The sequence below is a fragment of the Chelonia mydas genome, chromosome 10 (assembly GCF_015237465.2).
Source record: "Chelonia mydas isolate rCheMyd1 chromosome 10, rCheMyd1.pri.v2, whole genome shotgun sequence".
Lineage (NCBI taxonomy): Eukaryota > Metazoa > Chordata > Testudines > Cheloniidae > Chelonia > Chelonia mydas.
This window is the reverse complement of record NC_051250.2, coordinates 66,439,174-66,462,834: the sequence shown is the minus strand read 5'-3', so window position 1 is coordinate 66,462,834 and position 23,661 is coordinate 66,439,174. Positions and strand designations below refer to the sequence as shown.

The window sequence follows — 23,661 nt, the reverse complement described above, 5'->3', positions numbered from 1 at the left end:
TGGGACACCTGAGAGAAAAGGCATCAGGACAGTAATTCAGCCATATTAAAGTGTGTATCTGGTGTAGTTATATAAAAGTAAACCCATTAGAAAGTTTCTGGTTCCACTGCCATTTTAAGACATTCAGACTGCTAAGCTGGGATGACCTGTTCCACTAGTTTGTGCTTTGCTTGTTCTGTAGGGATATCACTGAGAACCCTAAGGGCCTGGAGAGTACATTCGTTCTTGCTTCCCACCAGCATACACCAGCACACCTGATTTTGGATGGCCAAAGAAGCATTTCTTTATTTTTTCAGGCTGAATCCTCTTTAGAGGAGGTTTCACATCTGTCCATTCCCAGATGCAGACACTCAACATGAAGAGGCTCATTCAGCTAGCATTACTGTCCTCAACAATCACAGTTCACATTCAGACATGGCCTCTGCATTCATGGCCACCAATTTAGAGAGGAGGGTAACCACTCACGAATAGTCAACTCTTGGCCATAGGTGCCAGTCAATGAAAAATTTCCAATGGCAGCTAGCATAATAGTGCAAGTAACACCTGTTTGGCAGGAGGTTTCCTTTGTGAGGCAGTGCAGGTGTCAAATGCTTTATTACTCTTACTGTCATCTGTTAATATGTATGAGCCAAAATAAAGAATAGCTAAGCAGCAGAAGAAAAATAAAATATCAGGGGCCCATATTCTTGCTCTCAGGTACAGTGGTGTAAATCTTGAGCTCCTCTGAGTAACTTCAGATTTACATAATTATAAATAAGAGCAGAATTTGGCCCAGACACAACACATTACAGTGAATGCCTTGGAAACCCATGTAAACACCTGCTGTAATTAAAATATATGAAGGAGATAAGCACCACTCGCAGTTATTCTACACACACGTGATTCTATGAATGCTCATTGCATCACAGATATGAACTAAACTAAAGGGGTGTGAATAGAGCTGGACTCAAGGGAATGTCAGTTATGCACATGCTGTGAACACAACTATTTCTCAGCCCCAGGGCCAAAGTGGTGGGTGGCCGAAGCAACATCTTCTGAATGGCTCAGATTATTATAATTAACTCCCCTCAATTCACGAGCATGGTGTGTAATATTTGGGGGTGGAGGCATGGGGGTATTTCTCTCTCCAGCAATGTGCCCCTCTCCATCTCCAACACAATGATTACATTATTGAGAGGGAGGGAATGGTTAGCTTAAAGCAGCATACACTTGCTTTACATCAGTTGAGGATTCTCCCACACTGGGGAAATCCTCAACAGCTTTCATGGCTAAATTAAGGTCCCCTTGCACTGCTCCACTGATGCATAGGGAGCCATCAATCTGGCCCATATATTCTATGCCACTCAGGACAGCTGTTCCAAAAGCTAGGCAGTCAAGATATAAAACCAGGAATAAAAGCCCACAAGGTAGCCCAGTCCCACAGAGCGTCAAATGCCAAATCCATCTGCATGACAACAGGCTTGACTTGTACAATATATCTGCAACATTTTTCCACCCAGAAAGGGGAACTTACATTGGTTCTTCTGATGCTGTTCTGGTCTCTTCTATTTCTTGTGCTTGTTTGAACCAGGGTACTTTAGCTTCTACAGGAATTTTTTCTGGTAGGGAAAAAAGCATAATTCATTCCATCAAATTCAGAAGCATTTAATACATATTGCATTATTCACTTCAGCACATTAGTGTCTACGTAGTGCATTGATTAAAGATGGGTCCAAAACAAAATACCCAGATCCAAAAATCCTCTTCTGAACTATAGAAAAGTTTGGAACTGAATCTGCCCACAGGCCCATCTCTGCTATTGAAACCACTTTTTCTTCTACTGTTATCCCACACTGTGATTTTGAAAATTAATACTAGTGACACATATTACAGTTGAAGTATTAGCTGTTACTTTTTGAGACTGACAACTGCCTTAATCTCTATTCATTAAGTTTTTATATAACATTCCATGTGATTTGTCTGCACCTGGGCAAAAGTACAAGCATTTTGCTTGGCAGGTCTCACATCAAGAGGGGAGAAAGCTGCAGCAAGAACAAATTTGGCATTGCTTTGTTTTATTAATAATTGTTGGCATTTTAAATGCAAATTTTGTATTATTTACTCACTTCAGTGTCACTCTATCTATGGAAAGGTAGAACTTAAACAGGAAGTGAATGAGTATTTATGGCAAATTGAATACGACTTGCCACAATTTCTATTCCTAGCCTTTTCCCTATTCCAACAATACTAAACAAAATGCCACAATATTTCTAAATCTGCAATTTTGAGCATAAAACATCTTAGAATTCTTTATAGGGTAAAATGTATCATTCAGATAAGTAAACTGTTTTCTTTCTACATTTTGTTTGCCTTGTAATATTCATTTACTATTTGAGAAATGTACCAGATAGGCAGCACTGCAAATCTTTTATTCAGTAATACAACTTCCGCCACATTGTTATGACATTGTTCCTAAACCCTGACCTGCAGGAATACCTCTGTGGGTGGGAAGGTACCAGTAATTCAATCTCCATGTCCATTCAATCTTTGGCTTCTTTTCTGAGTTTCCCAAAAGTGCAGCTGGTTAGTGCCAATTGCAATGATGTTATTTTGTGATGTGGACACCCAAATCTTGAAGTAATAGAATAGTTTAGAATAGATACGCCTAAACCAGTGTATCTCAACCGGGCTTAAGTTTTTTTTGGGGGGGGGTGCGGGGGGAGGAAGGGGTGTTTCAAGCAGGGCCGGCATAACGGGATAGGAAGCAGAGCAATTTCCTGGGGCTGCACAAAGCTAATTTACTTGTTTCAGCCCTGCGCAGGGCTGAAGCCCTGTGGCCCAAGGGATGGAGGCTGGAGTCCCGCATCCCATAGGGCTGAAGGTAAGGGGTCACAATTTTTTCTGGTAGCGGGGGGTCACAACCTTTTTTTTTTTTAAAGTCCAAAGGGAGTCGCCAGCACGAAAAGGTTAAGAAACACTGGTCTAAGCTCTGAAGTCTTCCAATATATTCTCCATGTACTGAAAAGAATGAAACTTCAAAGAACTTTATCTAAACTCCTTTTGGACTGTGCAGGTACACACCACATTCATACCAAGTTCTTCTCCTTGCAGGTCCCCTGAAGTTCCATAATACTTTCGTTACCATTTTTACTGCAAGACTTAGAGAATTCTGTTGTATTTGTCCCTTGATGCTTTTTTGCCTGGAGAACTCCCTAAAACCTCAAAATATCCTGCTCTACCAAATTATCTGTGGTAAGTCATTGGGTTTCAATAGCATTTAACTACATTTGCTATTAATTTTACTATGTAAATCTTACTGTTGAGTTGTGAATATTCCCAACAAGTTTTTCCAATAAATATGAAAAGACTGAAAAGACCTTCCAAGCCTAAGGTTCAGGGACCAGGACTGAGACAGGAGACAGAGAAGCCTACCTAGCTATCTACCTACCGATCTACTGTACTTATGAAATAAGAATGGAATAGGAAATGTCACTTTTATATCGTTTCATACCTCTTGCTCTTTGTTTCCTCTTATTTCCCTACATCATCTCATCTACCTTTTATTCCTCAATTAATTTTTAAAGGACATTTGTTAATCCATGTCATTAAGCATTGAAGATTATTTTAAAAAAATTAAAAAGTGGAAAAGAAGAGGAGAGGGAAATCAGCATGGACATTCTTTAAGGTTTTTCCATGTTGCCTGCAGAATTCTGTAGTTCTAGCTGTCGATATAGAGGAACAAGGGCCATGGTTATATGTACCATAAGCTCTACGAACATATTACTCTTCCCATTGAAAATGTTATTGAGCAATCCCCTGGCACCTAATGTATTGCTCCCACTTTTCCCCTATTTAACTTATGTATTTTAATTTAGAGAGCTTGTCGTTTTCATTACATGATATCATGTTATCAGCAAAAAATATCACACATATACCTTTCTTACCACCAATGGCAACAGCACTTCCTTTTACCAACACTGGAACAAGTCCTGGCAAATTTGAGCTTCTGGTACTTCTGGGAGAGGTGACCACGGACCCTTTACTTCTGTTAACAAAAATGCAAAACAATAACACACGCAGACAAAGTTCCAGTTACCTCTTGGTTTGCAACATGGTACTGGCACAATGCACTCTTCTTTTATATGTAGCTTAAGTTGTGGATTACAGCCCCCGACATGCTGGCCACGGTGGTCAATACACAATACCACTCGGTAACGTAAGCCTCGGCCACAGGTCACCGTGCACTAAGGGAGACAATACAATAATCTTACTCCACAGATTCTTTTTAAAATATTTTTTTAAAATAATGTCATTCATAAATATGAATTTGGAAGCTTTAAGTCCTTACCCAAAGCCCACTGAAGTAAAGTGGAGTCTTTCCATTGACTTCAGTGGGTGTGGCATCAGGCCTTAAGTGAAAACTATAATAGCTGTTCCATCAGATTTCAGATGAACATTATTTAAATATAATCTTGCATTGCCAAGTGACTAAAGTATATTAGTGATGGCTAGTAATGGACAAACCTCTAAAGATGTGTGTGGGGGGGGGACGGGGGGGATGTCTTCCTGGGTTCTGCAAAGCTTATCTGAACAGCTACAGTCTATAATGGAACTGTGAATCTACTGAGAATAAGCTCTCTCACAACATTTTTAGTGGTTTTTGGTTTAAGTTGGGTCAGAAAAAACATCAGAATGCTTCTCCAACTGTATTTCAGTGATCTTATTTGGATGAACTCAGGAAACATAGAAGTGTTATCTGTCCATGTCAGATAAGCAGAACCAAGATATGTTGGCTCTGTATTCCTGTTACTATAATGAAAGGTAAGGAGAATGCTAGGAAAACCACCCATACAGATATCTCTCAATTCCCAAACAGCCATGTTCTTGGCAAATTATCTGCAGTGGAGGATTACATCCAGAGGTGAAAGTAAGCCGGTACAGTCCGGTATGGTGTACCAGTAAGAGCCGGTACACAGTTGACCCTACCGGCAGGGGGCAGCTTCCCCAGGGCCTGGCAATTTAAAAGGGCTTAGGGCTCCCAGCAGCGGCCAGAGCCCCGGGGCTCCCAGCCGCTGCCGCCACTATCATGGGGCTCCGGCGGTGATTTAAAGGCCTGAGGGCTCCCAGCCGCCGCTAATGCAACTGGAGCCCCCAGCCCTTTAAATCACCATCAGAGCCCCAGCGTGGTGGCGGTGGCCAGGAGCCCCTGGCCCCAGCCCCGCCCCTTCTGGTTGAGCCGCCCACCCACCTTGCTCAGGACCCCGGCTGCCCTGCATACCAGTAAGTCCCTTAAGTTACTTTCACCCCTGATTACATCTATCAAGAAGTGGGAGACAAAAGTCCTGAAGCACAGTTCTGCAGGCACAAAAACCTGTGCATGCATTTTATTCCACAGAGATATCTTACATCATGAATTGTAGGCTAAATCAGGTAGACAAATATCTACTGCTCAGTGCCACAAAATGTGCCTGCAATTATTTTTGCCCACAATTAGATCACTGTACACAATTAGAGGCTGCCTTTCAAAATTAGGTACAAATAATTTTTCAGTTTACCTGAGACCATTCCATAGCTACCCACTTAGGACAGTCAAACAGATTACAGGTTTGCATGACCTTGGGCTTGGGGGCATACATGCATTTCCATTCCTCCACTTGCAGTATCTCTCCATGTATGGTCTCCTCTACACAAACAAAGCTCCTCCTCTGAATTCCACCTCCACAGGAAACAGAACATGCAGTCCAAGGATTATGTTCCCATCTAGGGGGAAAAAACAACCAAACCCCAAATACATTAAAAATAATGCCATCTATAAAGCATAGCAAAATATTGAACCCAATCTTATTTCCACTGATGTGAATGGAAATTTTGTCACTGACTTCAAAAGGGAGCAGAATTAGGTCTATTTTCTGACATTTGTACAAAAATGTGTATAGAATCAGAAACATATTGTACCTTTGTTTCAGGCTTTCTTTCTGCTATGTGCCAAAATGAACACACAAATAAATGGACTAAAGTGCCCAGGTAAATTTCCTGAAGTGTTTGGAATAACCTGATTCTCTTGTATACATTTTAAGGATTTAAAGCAGGAATACAATGTATTAGATTATTTGAATAATGTCTAGAATGAATCAACATAATGAAGTGTGTTCCACACTTAGGCTACTACTTTACATGGCTACATGTAATTTTTCATCATTATTATTTGGTTAGCACCAACAATGTGCTTGAGGCTGTATAAAAATAAAAGCCCCTGCTCTGAAAAGCTTACAGCCCCAGAGATAAACATACTGAAGATCAAACTTGCTGTGACATCAGAAGTGGGAAGAACGGTAAAGTTATACATTTTCAGTGGCTTTATCTCATACTCTTAAGCACAAATCACACATTTAGGCATCTACTCTTTCACAGAAGACAGTAAATAAATATTGAAGACATACTCAAGGATCTTCCTGACGTAAGTGTATCATTGACAATTACAAACTACAAGGCCTCAATCCTGGGCTCCTACTTTGGTTCTCACACAGCCCTACTCAATCCCTCATTGCCCCATCCACCTGCCCCCACAAAGAAACCTGGGGAAATAGTTGGGTCCTGCACCTGGTCTTTAAAGCTCGTCATATCTTAGCTTTGGCAAATCAAGGCAGGAAGTGAGTAAGAAGACTTTACTATAGCCAGTCTAAAACCTTTAAATATTACAATTGAAGTGGCACAGAAAAGAACTGTGAAAAAAATTACATCATTTATGAATGATAGACTCAGCCAGTACAGAAATATCCCACCTAAATCAATTCATCAAGAGTAACATAGGTTTTGTAAAGGAAGTCATAATATCAGAGTAGATGGAGCAGAAGCCTATAAATCAAAGGCAGACATCAATAAGTACTACCTACTCCCTACGATACAGAAGGTAACTCAAGAATACTTCCTATTTTAAATAATTCATTAAACTGTCTACAAGAAACATATCAATCATGTTCAAACACTATAGCACAGAGTCAATTTTAAACATACAAAAACCTCCTTTGAACTTTAAACATAGGATATATGCTCAAAAGCAGACAACATATAGCTGACTGACTAAATATTCATTTCACATTACCAGAGAAAAAGGCTTTTAAAATGTCACAGTTATACTTTTCACTATTTTACCTAAACAAATGGCCAGTGTTAAAATCAACTCATTTTCTTTGAAAATATCAGGAACTAAAGAGCAATTAGCTGTTCAATGAGTTAGCAGCTCATGGATTCATATGTGTAAGGCTGACTGTACTAGATGTAATACTACTCTTAGAAGTGTTTATAGCATAAAGTTTTATAGTTGTTTTTCTTTATCTCATCAGTTTCGAACACACTCCAGTTCCCATATTCCCTTGAGCATTTTCAAGATGGAGTGAGGTCCAGGGCTACTGGGGGGAGGAGGGGAAGTGTCGTGGGCAGGCAGTCAAGGAGACACTTTCCAGAACCCACAACTGTCAAGGGATCCTCAACAGTCCAGCAAGTCTGAGATATATGGAGGCATTCCAAAAGCCTTAAAAGAAAATTTTTATCCTGGGAAATTTTTCTGTTTATTTCAAAGATCTCCATCTGTAGAAATATTTCAGTAGGACGTTTACAGCTCCAGCCGCAAGAGAACTCTTTCAAGAGCCTGCAGCGTGCATTGTGACTTTCTCACAACTTCCTCATTTGAATGAGAAAATGGTGGTGAATGCCACAGGATTGCAAAGCAGCCCTCCACGTGGCCTTTGTATTACATGGGAGGTGACTGCTGCTCAAGAAAAGCGAGCCAGTAAAGCTTTGGTGAAGAGCATCTACAGCACTTTGTTTTATGCCTGTTATGTGTGAACAGCCGGGCTCAGCACTTGAACAGGTAAAAAGCAGAATTAATGTGGAGTATCTGCAACAACTTTACAGGCAACAAGCACAGAGTGTATATATGTGAGAATTGCTGCAGTATTTAGCTCCTGACTGGGCCAGATTCACCAGCTGGTGCAAGAATGTGCAAAGTGGCCAGGTGTTTCCACCATCACCCTCTTCTAATTCTGTTAGAGAAGGGCAGCTTTCTTCTCCCACTGAAGCTCTTTAAGAGCGCTCCCAGTGAAGGCTAGAGCAGCGATACATTGAATCAGCCTGCCTTGTTCTCGCCCCTTCCTTAATCAATGCCACCAACTTTTGGGTGTATGCTTGCTGCTCGCTGGTCTCTGAGTAGATGGGGTGATCATGACTGCTTTAAACCAACCAAACTAACACAGCCCCCAGTGAGATTTCACACATGGGGACTAGGCCAGTGTCTGCTGGCACAGACCTGGAGTGATGTGAGCCCTTATCTGCAGTTCTTGATGCTTGAAATGAGAGCAGCTGCCCATGACTTCACCCTCCTTATGATCTCCTTCACCATGGATAGTGCTGTACAGACTCTACAGGCATAGTGCAGCACAGAAGGGAAACGAAACCTTAATTTCAACTGGTTTCCTGAGCCACTCAGAACACAAAGCATTGATATAAAGGAATTGTGTTGAGGTCAACACAGAGAAATCTGCAGTCTGGCAGCAGAAGGAAAAGAGGAAAGGGGAAAAGATAGGAGCAGGATAATTGCAAAACTCCAGTACTAAGCCACAGGAGAAAACATCTCCACCTATCTGACAAAGCCAAAAAACATCAGAGAGCAGCATATCCTCCGCCGTGTAAATTGTCAAGTCAATGGAGCTATGATAATTTACACCAGTTGATGGAATCCAAAGAGTTCCACTCAGTCAAGTGAGTCTGCAAGTTCACTCTTCTCCCACCATATTCAGAAAAATATATTTTTAATTTTAGTTTTTCATTAAACAATTGACCAAATCCTCAGATGGTGTAAATCTGCTTACCTCCACTGACTACACTGATTTAAACCAGCTGCAGATCTGACCCAGTGTTTTTAAATTGAAGTCCCTAACTTCTTTATAAAAAAAAACATCTAGCACGTTTCAGAGGAGCATTAAATTAATTTTCTGACCATCTCAGGTGAAACAATGCTCTCAAACCACTTAGGTAATGAAGAAGCACAGAAAATTCCATATCTGCAAAGTACTAAAGCAGTGTGTATATGAACAAACAGCATGTAGGAATAAACAACAAAAAGAACAGAAGAGCAATATATTTTAACAAGCAAAGAATTCATTCCCAGAGTGCCACATTACATGAATAGTTACACTGAATGCACGCATTTTTTATTAATCAAACCAAAATATACCTTCACAGAAAAAAAATGAATAAATACATGAATTTTAGAGGAAATTTTAACAGACTATTACTTCTGCACTAAACAGTTATGCACTTAGCAGGTTTTTGCTGCAGTAACAGAGGGCCCAATCCTGCAACGCTTTACTTAGGAATAGTCCCATTCAAGTCACTCACATGCACAGTGTTTGCAGGATTGAGCCCAAGATCTACTCTCTTCTGTATAACTTGGAAGATCAACTACTACGATAGTATGCAAAGACAGTAGATAATGTTCTAAACTATACAGTGATTTGAGTCTTTGTATTTGAATCTTGAATTCCCACGGAAATCTCATCCTAATGCTGACCCACATGTTTTAGTCCCCATACATACCGAGGAAGAGGCTGGAAGTGATCATAGGGCATGATTTCTTTAAATCCATCACTGTCAATAAAAGAAATATGGCATCATTATTTCTCATATCCGAGATGGTATTTGCTCTACATGTTATGCACAATCATATTTAAAAGTGAACAAATCCCACCATGAGATCAGGAAATGTGAGACCAACTACAGGATCTTCCTGTGGAACAAGCTGACCCATTATGTACCCATCATTTCTGAAGATGCTGGAAACGCTCAGTCTATTAACTCCTTAATTCATTCCACAAAAATGGAAAAAGCAATTTCTCCTCAAAAGGCAATGAATGACCATTACACAGTCCTACGTAATCCTCCTGTGCGTGACTCCTCCCAGGTTGTGCCACTTCCCCGGGATGCATAGTCATTTCTTAACAAAGAAATGGACACCACAGAGAAATCTGTAATGAAGGGATCCGTGGAAGGTGCATGCAGCTGAAAAAATGCATGATAAGGGTTCAATCTATGGAGGTGCTGAGCACTTCCTGGAAGGTGCTCAGCACCCTCAACTGCTGCTTACTTGAATTACAGAAGTTGCTCAGCACCTAGCAGGAGTAGGCTCCGAGGTTAAGGGAAGGTCTATTCCTCAGGTCTGCAAGGAGAAGTGAAATAGGACATTATTTCCCCTCATCCCCTGGTCTGTCTTTGTAGGGTAAATCTGTATAGCAAGAGCTCATAATTTCTACTTTTTTACCTGTCGTGCTCCCACAGCTTTTTCAGATATCCTGTATTAAAATCTTGCCATTCTATCAACTAGCATTTTAGAAAAGAACTTTTAAAGTCTGTGCATCTATACTTAGTAGAGGTCACCATCAATGATTATATTTAACACGGATTAAAGGAAATGGACAGTTTAGCTATAGGAAATGAAATTCATTCAGAGTGTTTCCTCCTCTTCTTATATATAACTCTAGTCCAGCCAGATGGCATATTAATGTGAGGTTCTGGGACCTGACACTGTGAAGTATTTTAAGATACTTCAGCAGAGCCAGGAAACCTCACCAGACAATCCAAAAGTAAGTTAGTTTTAAATACCACTGTGCAATTCAATACAGTTTATGTATACTGTAGCCTTTATAATTTGGCAATAATATTCAGTGGTATTTGCAACAGAAGTACCTTTATTTGAATTGATTTTTTTCTGACTATCTTGTAACTTTAAAAAATATCCCCCCAAAACTTTAAATATTATGTGACCAATTGTAGAGTGAAAATGGCGAATGAAATTTTTATACCAGACAGATGGACAAACCAGAATAAACCACGTGCAAAAACTTCATGCTGAATGAGGAATGGAGCTACTACCTGCCTTTAATGAGAAATCCTGAATAACATATGACAGCATCGATAAATCCAAAAGCAGACATACAGTCCCTCATGTTCACATAATCCTACAAAATGTGTGCACTGGTGCCATAGGGTATGTCTACACCACAATCGGGAGGCACGAGTACAGCCTGTGTAGACACATCCAAGCTAGCTTTGATTAAGGTAGCTTGCTAAAAATCGTGATGTTGCCACAGCGGCCCAGGCTAGCTATCTGAGTACAACTTCACCTGGGACCATACGCACATATTTGGGGGGGCTAGTCCATACTGTTGTTTGTGCCACAGCAGCCATACTGCTATGTTTAGTGAGCTAGGTCAACCAAAGCTAGCTTGAATATTTCTACATGTGCTGTTCTGATGGCAGGGTAGACATATCCATAGAGCTCGGCAAGAAATCTGCAGCAAAGGTAGGCCACGAACAAAAACAAATGGACTATTGAAACCACCTCTGTGTAAGATTGAGGAAGTGCTACAAGTCTGTTCGTGTTGGTGCAAATGCCATTTCTTTAATGTCCTGAACAATTAAGATTAAGCAGTCCTGAAGATCAAAGTGTGTCAAAAGTCAAATAAATATGGTTACTTGCTCCTTAGTAACTAAAAATACCATCCCACTTACATATTTGTCATACAAACCTAGAAGGACAGGGATCCATGTTGCATTCCTTAAGTTTAGGCTTTGGTTTCTTATTTTCTGGGTAGTAGTGACAGTAGTGATCAGGAACAACCCGCTTCAAACGAATATCCACACATTCAGCAGAGTTAAGTTGATAACCTAACATGGGAGCAAAAGATGAACATGCTAATGCTTGTGATGAAGGAAGATAAATTCAAACGGTTTTCTTTTCTCAAATACTAAACTATACATCCAGTTAAATGCAGTGATTTTTGTAGGGTTTTTTTTAAATAAGGAAACTCTGGGGTTTTTTTTAATAAGGAAATGCTGTTCTCGGACATATAGGGCCAGATCTTCAGTCAGCAACTGAAGTCAAGGAAGCTATATCAATTAACATCAACTGAAAGTCTGGCCCTTTGTTCTGGGAGTGTTTTAGGAAAACACTCAAAATAACAAATTTTTAACAGATGCAGTTATACACCTACTAGGACACCTCACTGGTCACTTTCTTGAGGTGCACAATTAGATGGCCGTGTTGTACGTCCACATTTATAAAATCCACACAGAAGGGTTTACTGAGTGCACTACTGAGAGGTGTATTAGGTGGTCATGTGTGGTATGAAAAATACTTAAAACAGAAAGCCAGAGGAATTGGAGATGAGGTCCAAAGACATTGTTAAGTTAAACTTTAGAAAACAAAGAAATATTTTCAAGAACTTTCCTAGTTAAAGAGCCAAGAAAAGAAAACCTGAAGTAACTACTTGGTGCAAATATCTGCATAAAAGGACTGGTTAACAGAAAAGATCTGAGTTTAATAAACCACTAGGTTGCTTTCTTGGCTAAGAAAAAAAAAGCTTCTTCACAGGAATTGTCTTTCACTGAAACAGAGAAGACAAGAAGGATGTTCTGGTATGTGCTAAAAAAGAAAAAGGATGAAACCACAAGAATGAAAATCCAAATAGAGTCAATAAACTAATAACATAACTGTATCTACTGAAAATGCTGAAGTATCATATAGCAATAGCTTCACTTATGTGTCTCTTGGCCGATCCAAAGTGTCATCATGCATGAGAGTGATAATCATAAAGAAAAACAAAGCAGTTCCAGCATCTTAAGCATGCATGTGCCAGTTCTTGTAAGCACCCAGCAGACCAAGAAGAATTACCAGCTGCAAAGAAAATTCAGGTTTTTAAAACTTTCCTGTTTATCTGTATTTGTTTTTACAAATACAACCACACCTCTTCTCTCTGCACTCCCGAGACTCTCCCTCACCCACACAGAGATTACAGAACTGAATGTGGAGTGATCCAACTGAGACATGATATCCTGGTGAACAGCTGATTCTAATTTTTTGTTGCATGGAACTTTTTCTATCTGAAATGTCTGAGTCATTTTAGTGCTGGTGAAAGAGCTCAGACAGCATCTGGAGACCAAATCTTCGAGAAGATAATAGGTTCAGGCTGGGCAGCAGCAGTGCAAGTTTCCACAGTAACATACAGCCCTCAACACTGCTTCTGTCTGGGGTCAGTGTGTAGCTTAGTCTCCAGGCTCATTTATTTACTGGCCTTTCTCTCAGGACTGCCAACAAGAACACCAAGCTTTGTTGATAAAGATGGTGTGATTTCCTAATACGGACATCCATCCACAAGGAATTGCACTGAAGCTACCAGCTAATTTCAAAGAGAATAAGCAGCCATTAGATAGTAATAATTTTTCAAGACAACACTCTCTTAGATTGGATTTGAGCCATCAACCTAGAAGGGAAGGTGTCCATTGAGCTATCCAGTGTTTGCAATGCTCACAATAAAAAATATTATACTGTACACTTCTTCCCCTGTGAGGAACATCAGGGAAAAACACTTAGGCTTGCAATTCTACTTCTTTGACGATACCATCCCACAGGATTAGCATTCACATTTCAAATGAGAGTCATGTCTCAGAGGGCCAAAAAATCTTCTGAGATAGAGGAGTTTCCCACCATGACTCTGGCTAGAGGCATGGGACCTAGGAATAGTAATTGTGAGTGTATGTTATTTCCATTTTTTATGGTGGGGAAACTGAGGCACAAAGAGATGTTGTAACTGGTCTGAGACAGCTGCAAAGAGAACCAGACTCTTCACTTGTACTTTAAGCACTTGACAAGGCTCTCTTATTTTTTTAACAAACAAACACACGAGCCATTCTTTGAAAAACAGCATTTTAATGGGTCCTGCAATAGTGGGGTAATTATTTAGACTATTTTGATTTTTTTTTAGTCTATATGAATAATACTAGTGTATTCTCTAAGAGAATGAGTATAGGAGCATTATTATCAGACTCCCCTAGAGAACTTCCCTGTATCAGATGAATCTGCACCAGTGTAAAGCAGGTATAGGTGGTATAATCATTTCCTATGCCAACTGCTTCTCCAACCACCACCGCTGCATAAGGAGAAGATAGCCTTGCACTTGTGATGTCCTGAGGCAGGAGGAGGGGGAGGATGGTGGAACTGAACTATCTTAATCCCCTGGTTGTATAAATTCTGGAGTTTAAACTAGCAGTGGAAGTTGGAGTAGGCCCCCTGCTGGTCTGACTTTCACCAGGACCAACCTGCTGGGGTTCAGAGTGCCATACAGGGGTCACTGCAGCTACCACTGTCTACATCATCCACTTGTAGTGGAGAATCAGGGGCAAAGCAAATAAAATTGTAGTCAAGTGAATAAGCTTTAAAAGTGGATCTCAAACACTGTGCTATTTCTTTTGCATCACTCGATTTCTATCCCTCACTCTTTCTTCTTTCCCAGCTTTTTATTGTCTATAATGTTCCTGTCTTTCCAGGTGGTTCCACTAGAAACTCTGATGTTACCTTTGACCCTCAATGTCCTCTCTCCATACACATTTCTCATGTTGCTAAATATTAGAAATTTCACCTTCTAAACACTTCACATATCCACAAGTTTCATACTTTTGATACAGCAAAAATACTGCCCATGTGCCTCTATTTCTGCAAAGATGAGTATGCTAGTTTGTCAAAAAACCTCTCTTTGGCCACTTCACTTGGTCCAATACCATGCACCAAGTCTACAGTGTTTTGCCTCATTGTTCACCTACCTCATCTCTCTTTTATTCACTCCACCGACTTTCCTATCTATTAGCACCGCTCTAATATTCTCACTCTAACATTTAAATTTATAGCCAGAAATGCTTCCTTCCTCCCTTCTAGCTCTTAATCTCTATCTTCCCATTTGATCTCTTTGTTCATCTTCCTGTGATCTTCATACTGCTATCCATTCTTTCTCACTTCTAGCCCCACATCACTCCGACTCTCCTCTCTTTATTTTTCTGAATCTCTTTCTCATAAGGTAATTCATTATCTGTACACTGACATTTGATAGTATGTAAAACAATAAAATATGACTAATACGTTTATATTAACTGCAGATATTACCTTGTACTCAGTCACTTATTTATCTGAACAACCACCAAAGTGCAAAGCGGCATAACCTTATTTAACTGATTTAAAAAATGACACTGTATGAAAGTTATAAATCAGCCATGTATAATCCACAGTTGTAAACACTCTTGAGCCACAGCCATTACTTACCTCCTCCACATGTTACAGTACACGGGAAGAACTCTGTCTGTCTCCACTGATGACTTATGGGTTGATAGAAAAAGAACTGAACCACACTGTCTTTTGGGGCAGTATACCTGGTCTAAAGAGATTTCCATTACAACACATTTGTATACTGTATGCCAATATTCATGACATTTCACAACATAACTCATATGTAATAATAATGCAGAGAGCTATTTGGCAATAAGGCAGAAAACCACACAAAAATCTGGAGCAATGCAAACAGAAGTTTCTAATAATCAAACATTTGCATGTTGCCTTTTTCAAATTATTCTCCTGTAATTACGTAACAGTGCTGAGAAGCCCCTCTGGTGATTTTTCTTCCCTTGCTGGCCAAACTCCTGGGATGTGCCCTGCTGCTTTATAGCACTATAGGCTACATTTTCAAAATTCTGTGGCGAATATATGGGTCTAGAACTTGAACTGAGTACGGGGCATACAGAATCAGGTTCAGATAAGACATTGATCAAATTGGATTGTGCACACAATATCTGAGGTGTAAAATATTGTGCATTAGTGTATTTCTACAACATGCAAAACCAGTGGCCTGCATCGAAGTGGAGTTATGACATAGGATCATTTGGCTCCAGTGTTGCTGTAGCTGTATTGGTCCCAGGATAGGAGAGAGAGACCTGAAGAAGAGTTCTGTGGCGCTTGAAACCCTGTCTCTTTCATGAACAGAAGTTGGTCCCATAAAAGATACTACCTTGTAAGATCATTTGTCATTTTCAATGGAAAAAAACTATGAGTACCTTCCTTTGGGTACAGGCAAATTACTGATATTTTTGCGCACTTTTAATAGCTGCACAGAGTCAGCCTGTGACCTGGGCAGATCAATAACTAATAACCTGGTATAATCAGTACTTGGATGGGCAACTCCAAAGGTTACATCTATGCTTGATAAAAGACCCACGGCACGGCTGTGGCTGTCCTGCGTCAGCTGACGGGCTTGCGGGGCTCAGGCTGTGGGGCTATAAAACTGCACAAGGTGGGAGCCCACACATCTACACTGCAATTTTTAGCCCACGCTCTGCAAGCTCAAATCAGCTGACCCACGCTCTGAGAATTGATGCTGGGGTTTTTATTGCAATGTAAAGATACCCGAAGGGAAACCTGGGGTGCTGCCGAAAGTGAGGCTGTTGCTTCAGGAAGTGGCAATCGTCCCTTTGATTTAATACTGAACCAATGCTACATCGTTTTGCCAGGGAGCATTGCAACACCATCTGTTGGATTACATTCAGAACAGAGATCCTGGTTGCTTGGGTCATTAATGATCCCATGATGCTTTACGCTACAGTAAGGCTGTTAGCCCCAGAGTCTGGCCAAATTTCAGTTTGGCTCGTTATATTCTGCCCATCTAAATTACTTCCGCAGCTTTAATTAGACAGAATTTCTCCTTCCCTTTGCTTCCTAAACTCTATTGTTGTGTTTGCTGCATGCTGTAAAACAGCTTCTACTTTCTACCCTAAAGTAGGTAAAAGAACATCTATGTATAATTTGTACTGTACTTTGGTATCTTGGGGATGAAGTGTGCCCTATAAATGTAAGACATTATTTATAAATTAAAACATGACAGGCTCCAGTCATTCGCCTTAGCTACTAAATGCTTTTCTAGGGCTGCATTAGAAAGATCAGAATGCTGAGTCCTATCTGGGCCCATATCCACACAGGAATAATACCTACAGGATCTTCACAAAGAAATGAAAGTGTCAAGCTAACAGGAGTCAGGCTTTGTCACCAACAGTGACAGCTAAATTATCTATCCCCATTTGAGCAACACGCTTATTTGAAAAGCAGCTTTAAAAAAAATAAATCATAATTTCTTTCTGCTGTCAAGGACGGAGGCTGGGAAATTTCAGTGCAGGGACCCTGACTGTAGAACGGGCTTCCCTTGCATGATCCAACAAAGACAGAGTTTAAAAATCTTCAGAGCATGGGAGAAGGCACATCTTTCATATTAGACATTTGTTTGATTATGGATGATGGTTCCTGGGGAAAATCTTAATTTTTATGTTGGTGGATAGTTTAATGTAAACACAGTTTGGTTTTTTTCAGAGGTGCATATGCCATTGTGATTAGTGCATAAAAAAAATCATAGTAATAACAATAAAAATAATTGGAAGCCATAAATGAACTGTATTAAACCTTAGTAATTTTCCTTCCCTCCTGGGAGTTACGTGTTATGCACCTAGAACTTTTGGCATCGTCTTCAAAGAAAACATTATTTTAAGCTCAGAAAGGCATTTCATTCCTTATATATATTACCCAAAATGGGAGAGAAAATTTCCAGGAACCAATCAGCCCAATGGCAACTTATACAGAAATTATTTGAGGGTGCAGTGAAAGAAAACAATTCAGAAAAAAGAACAAACATTTTTCAGTGTATCTTAAATTTGGAATGTTTTAATAATTAGGGAGACAAGGTGAGTGAGGCAATATCTTTTATTTACTTCACCCACCTTGTCTCTCTAATATCCTGGGATAAACATGGCTACAACACCACTGCATCCTATTAATAATTAGGATTATTTACCTTGCAATTAACTGAACCTAGACAAGCACAGAGCTCAAACCACTACAGAGAGGAAATGTTTAGAAAATGCTAATAACTTCCATTTTCAAAACGGGCAATTAAAATCAGAGTCCATAAAAATACAAGCCCGTATGTTTGAGCATACCAAATAGGAATGTACAAATAATGCATGTGCAAATATGCACATACATTTATCACCATCTTCATAGTCCCCTGCTTGACCCAATATTTATTAGAAGGCATGCTTTCACCCAGTGCACAAAGGCACATAGAATGTTCTTTACATTTAATTCCTGTAAGAAAAACCTCGCCCACACTCCTAAAAATGTAGTCTTTAATCTCCTGATTTGCACTGACCTGAATTTGTAAATCTGATGATTCTGGGAATCTTCAGACACAAAATTCAGTCTCTTAAGAGAATGAAGCTAGGATTGTTTCATATTATTTTGGGGGAGGGGAAACCGACCAATCCTGCGGTTTCTTTATTAACTTGAATTATCTCATATCAGGGCTATAACATGGCTTTGAAATGAAATCATGTGAAATTCACTAGTTTCAAGTGAATTTCACTTTTAAATTTAAAAGTTTGAATAAACTTAAATTCTCAAACAAAAACTAATATGTGTGCTCCCTGATACCTCCCTTCTCTTCCCTTCCCTTGTGAGATAAGTAGGCCCTAGAAAGCTGAAAAGATTAGACCCAACTAACCTGCCTCTTCCAGTTCATCTCAGTCTTGCCTTTCTGATATCTGTATGCACCATTCAATCCCCCCTTTTAATATACATATATCTACTTTTAAGATAGAGCACTAAATTCACCACCAGAGTGAATGCCAGAAAAAGTGTTTACAGCATCTTGTGCCATTGTAAATAATGGTGAGATCCTTAGGAATGGACAAGGTTCCCATAATGACTGGAAGAAATTAGTTGCATCTTTCCTTGTGTGAAAACTGTGTGTAAAATCCTTCACCATTCTCAGTGGCTTATTCAAAGCTGATAAGGTTCTGACTCTGCAATCAATCAGCTTTGTACACACAGACTGCTGCACTGATGCAGACCTCCACTGAAGTCAATGGAAATACATACAGGAGTGTGCCAATGCGGATCTGACTGACGTATCAAGGCCATAGTTCAGTGCTATATGCAGTGGTCCATTAGAACAAACATATAAAGAACAAGGGAATATACAAATTGCCTTGGAACTATAGCACAGTTGCATACACTTAAGTATAACATCTTCACTCGCCTTTGCTTTACATCCCAATATACTTCAAATATATTGGCAGACACAGCTTACAGCATGCCTAAACACATATCCTACCTTGATAATGAAATCTGCTCCCAGAGGTCCTTGAATCTTTATAGTTTCTCTGTCCAAACTCTTCTGAAATTCAACAGTTGTGTTTTCTACGATAAATATTCCAGGGACAGTAAAGCTGTGTTCTCCCTGGTCTCCCTGCAGTGTCTTTGACTCAATAACTAACAAATAAAACATATAATTGATTAGGTCAAACAGAGTATATTTTTTATTTTCAAGTAAGTCAGAAAGCAATTTGAACAAATCATGACTTGCAAGAAGTAGCAGGTATGTGCATAGGAAAACTGCATGAGCAGAGAACACTTCAGCTTTTGTGTTGTAGGATGATATATACATTCATGAAGTAGTTCGCTCAGCATTCTTTGGACACAATAATTATCTGCCTGATCATGCCATTGTTTTACACAGGATATAAAGAGAAGTACTGTTAATACCATTGAACACAAATCAATTGCCTCAAAATTATGTATTAAGCAATAGATTCAGTATGACAAACTGCAGGTGTTGATACAAACATTTACATCTTGAAGTTTCCACTATCAATGGACAACCACCTCAATATCTTTACCCTTCTAAGCATCTGAAAGCCATAACATAATTCTGAATATTTACTATGTTAACAAAGAGTTAGGCGAGTAGGGATGTCATATTCTTGGAACAGGTGATGATGAAAACCTTTCCACTGCTATTTTGCATTCTTTAGAAACAGAGTAAGCCAGTAAGCTACAATTTCCAAAATACAGAAAAAACTCCCACATATAGACTGTCCTATGTTGTCCGAAACTAGATGAAGAAGATATTAAGGAAGGAAAACTTCTGGGCACCCCATCACATGGTACGTGCCAGTGCTGAAAGGTAATATTGAATGCATGCGTTGGAATCAGGGGTTGGCTACGCTCTTACTGAAGGGGTGTTTCAGAGTAAGGCATGGTCTACGCACAGATTTTGTATTGCATAACTATGTCAGTTATGGGAGTGATTTATAATGAAATAGTTATACCAGAACAACCCCTATCATCGATGCAGTTATACTAGTTTAAGGTGCCTTATACCAGTAAAGTTTATTCCTCTTCCCATACTGGAATAGCTATATCAGTATACCAGTATAAGAACTTTTATGAGGTTACCTTTATGTTCATATGAGGGGAAGTTGTACTACCTTATATATAGCATTACAGTTAAAGCAATACAAATTGTGTGTGTAGACAAGCCCCAAGAGATCAGACTGGAGGAATTAAGGGATCTCAGTCATTTCTCCCTACAATCTTCATTAAAATGACTTTGGATTAATCACCTCTCAATTTTTTCTGTCCAAAGTGCCAACTTCTCTCCTCTACTCCGAACATCTTAAAGGATAAAGCAATTATTTTGCAACATAGAAATTTGTGTTTTTTTCAAGAAATATGCAAAGGACAATTGATGTTCGTAAACCACATTTTTGTCACATATTTGTACATTTGATGGAGTGCCTATTTCCTTTCTTTAGTGACCTAAGTTTACTAGTGAAAGTAGGCCCTTAACCAGGCTAGAAGGGTCCTGTCAAAAGCGTCCTTTCAGTCCAGTTATGACAGAGGAAAAGAAGTAGTCATAGGAAAGGGCAAATTGGTGGACAATGAATGTTTAAGGGAAAAGAAAAGGCAATTGTTTAACGATTAGTAACTGAATTTATATAATTCACTCCTCAGCACTCATGAGTTGATTTATCAGCCCACTGAACAATTAAGAGTATCAGCAGCAAAGGGACTATGGGTCAGTGTAGTTGAGGACCTGTCTTCATAATCTCTGACACTGTATGGATTCTGTAAAGTGTCTCCCATAATGCCTGGTGAAGGTGCTACTACAAGCCCAAGATAGAGTCTTACAAAATATCCAGGAGGAAGAGCATTTGCAAGAGTCAACTGAGAAATCTGGATAAGGTACAGTGGACCAAATCCATCACTGGTCCACTGAAAGCAGTGGAGTTAGAACAGGGAATAATTTGGCTCACTACATCTAGACAGTAAAGATAAAAATATTTGCTTTAAGGGATATAATTAATTAGTTAGATTTCTTTAAAAAGAATTGACATCATTTAAATAGCTTTTTGAGCCATTCTAAGCCTTAATGAGATAATAGAATCTGCCCTTTTGGAGACTTGGTGGACATGCAAACAAAGCTTCAAGACTTACTTTGAAATAGATGTTAAAATCTATATTTACTTTGGGGGTTAGCAGATATGTTTTATATGATAAAAATTAACTCTTTAAAATAATATTTTTAAAAGGCTTCTTGGTGACAAGAGCCTATACCCTTCACGAAGAAATGTAGTTTATATGCCACAGTAAATACACTAACTCTTCCCAATCTGGAGCCTTGGATTAAAATCCTGAATAAATCCCAAAATGAAATAAGTGTAGAGAAATTAACCTATTTCTTAATTTACTAGTTAAAAAAATCCCTTTGATTCATAGCCATTTTCAGATTCTGTTTTAGAATGACCTGGGAATGCAGTGGTGTCTAGGTTAGGAATGAAGTACATAGACAGAACCGTGTAAGGAGATTTTTTTTAAATCAGAGCCTATAGCATGACTGATTCACACAAATTCCCATAAGTCACACAGAAATGGCAAAAAAAAAAAAAGGGATGAATAATAAAAAGGATACTTTACAAAATACATACCTATTTTCAAGAGGGATTAAAGGTAGCTTGTTAAGGCGCTTTAAAATATTACCAGATCCAAGCATTTTGGTTAAAGTTTTCTTCAATATGGATATAGACAGGGTCTGATCCTGCTCCCATTGAAGTGGTTTGAGTTTTGCCATTTACTTCAAAAAGAGCAGGAACAGACCCTTAATTCCTAATCCCATTACTGAAATAAGATCCAAGGGTGTTAAATTACTCTCAGAGACTGTACAGGAGCAAGAAAAGCTGAAATTATGCTAAAATTGCCTTAAAATACAGGGTTATATTAAATTAAATTTTAAAAGGTTTGTCTAAAATACTGGCATTTTACAGGTTGTGGAATTTTGATGGCTATCTAGGCACAAGGCAGGAAAGTGTTGTCATTTGGTGCAATAAATTCTGTACTGTATCATACAATAAAACTTTTCGTTACTGTACTTATTATACTCAAATTATTTAAAGAGTTACTATTTTGCTCATACTTACCCTGATCATGTGACCAGCATTGTCTCAGGGGAATTTCCTGCAGAAGCCAAACTTCTAAAACCAAGCTAGGAGTTGACTAATAGGCTAGCTGTAAATTTCAACTTAATTTCTGTGGCAGTGATGCTCTTGGACTGTTAACACTAGAGAATTACCTAGATCATAAATAAAAGTAAGGAAAATGGCTATTGGACACTCCTTTTCACATAAGAGATGAATTCCTGAAGCAGCCTCTCTCATTTTCTAATCTCTTTTTAGACTCAAAAGTAGCTTCTTGTATCCCTAACCAAAAAAGGAGACATACAGTTGTCACTTTAGAAGAAGCAGTCATATCCTTGAACAACTACAGGTGTAAAACTGTAAAAACTGTATAAAATCTGTATTAATCTAACCAGTGCCCACCAAACGCTTTCTAAAGATTGTCTTCTACTCTTCTAATGGATAGAACAGTGAGGGGATCCTGTACATGCTTTGACAGAAATTTCAGTAAAAGAAACTCCTCCAATAAACAATTCCAGCATGGTCATGGGTTAGAAATGTAGCATGAAGTTGAATATAATTATTTTGAGAACCATCAAAAAAGTGATCAGAAATTAAAATGCCCCATTTTCTAAGCAATTGCAATCAGGAACAGATAAGAAATAACCACAGAGAGATCAACAAATATTTTATAATACTTTAACTCTTATTTTAGTTTCTCTCTCATGTCTTTTCCCTGCTATTATTTTTATTTGAGTATTTTTCCTATAATTTCGGGAAAAGACTGTGTGCCACAGGCTTCAGAGATACTAGTACATTTTGAGGTTCACTTCTGCTAAGAAAAAGACAAAAACCTATTTATGGGTAGCAGTGACTTTTTTATTTTTCAGGAACTGAGTACATGGCTACACTAGAGAAATTCATTAAGGGAAATTGCTGAGCACTTGCAACTCTTGATCTAGTCAATGGGAATTGCAGGTGTTTAGCACCTCTCAGAATCAGGCCTTAGAAGAGCATGAAAAAAGACACCCGAGTATCAGAGAAAGGTATGAGACACCTGAAGGTTAATCCATCCAGGGAGCTGAGCCAAATCAGTATGTTAACGTTTCCAGTCTTTAAGCTTTTCTTAATAAAGTAATTAAACACAATTTACAAAAAAGGTCGAACGGAGAATACTGGCTAGGAACTGACAATCTGAAAATACAGTGGGTCAAATTCATCCTTGGTGCAATGCCAGCAAATGTAATTAAAGTCTACAGAATTACACCAGAGAGGAATTCAATGTGTTTAACAATTTGTAAGATACAGCTGTGCAGAGACAGTCTGTATTTCAGGGGCAGGTCTCTGCTGAACTTAGAACTAGCTACTCAGATTTTCCAAGGAAATGTGTCACCCAGTGAGATGAAGAAGTGTTCCACAGCACAATAGATAACCTTTGCTGCAATATATTCTCACTCAGCCTAAGCCACTGCCTGTCATCTTAAGCGTCCCATACAGAATAAAATCAAACAACTGACATGTAACATTATA

At 39.1% G+C, this 23,661-nt stretch overlaps 1 protein-coding gene across 6 annotated transcripts in view; it reads right to left on the bottom strand.

Annotated features, from left to right (window-relative positions):
* Positions 1-23,661, bottom strand: part of ADAMTSL3 (ADAMTS like 3) — a 277,102-nt gene that overhangs the window by 65,370 nt on the left and 188,071 nt on the right. For all 6 annotated transcript variants that reach the window (XM_043524045.1, XM_043524044.1, XM_037911341.2 and 3 more), the window contains exons 9-15: positions 19,011-19,168; positions 15,125-15,236; positions 11,562-11,700; positions 9,574-9,624; positions 5,535-5,739; positions 4,076-4,223; positions 1,514-1,598 (exon numbers count right to left, since the gene is read on the bottom strand). In XM_043524045.1, the coding sequence (XP_043379980.1) occupies positions 1,514-1,598; positions 4,076-4,223; positions 5,535-5,739; positions 9,574-9,624; positions 11,562-11,700; positions 15,125-15,236; positions 19,011-19,168 (898 nt within the window). The remainder of the gene's footprint in view (positions 1-1,513; positions 1,599-4,075; positions 4,224-5,534; positions 5,740-9,573; positions 9,625-11,561; positions 11,701-15,124; positions 15,237-19,010; positions 19,169-23,661) is intronic.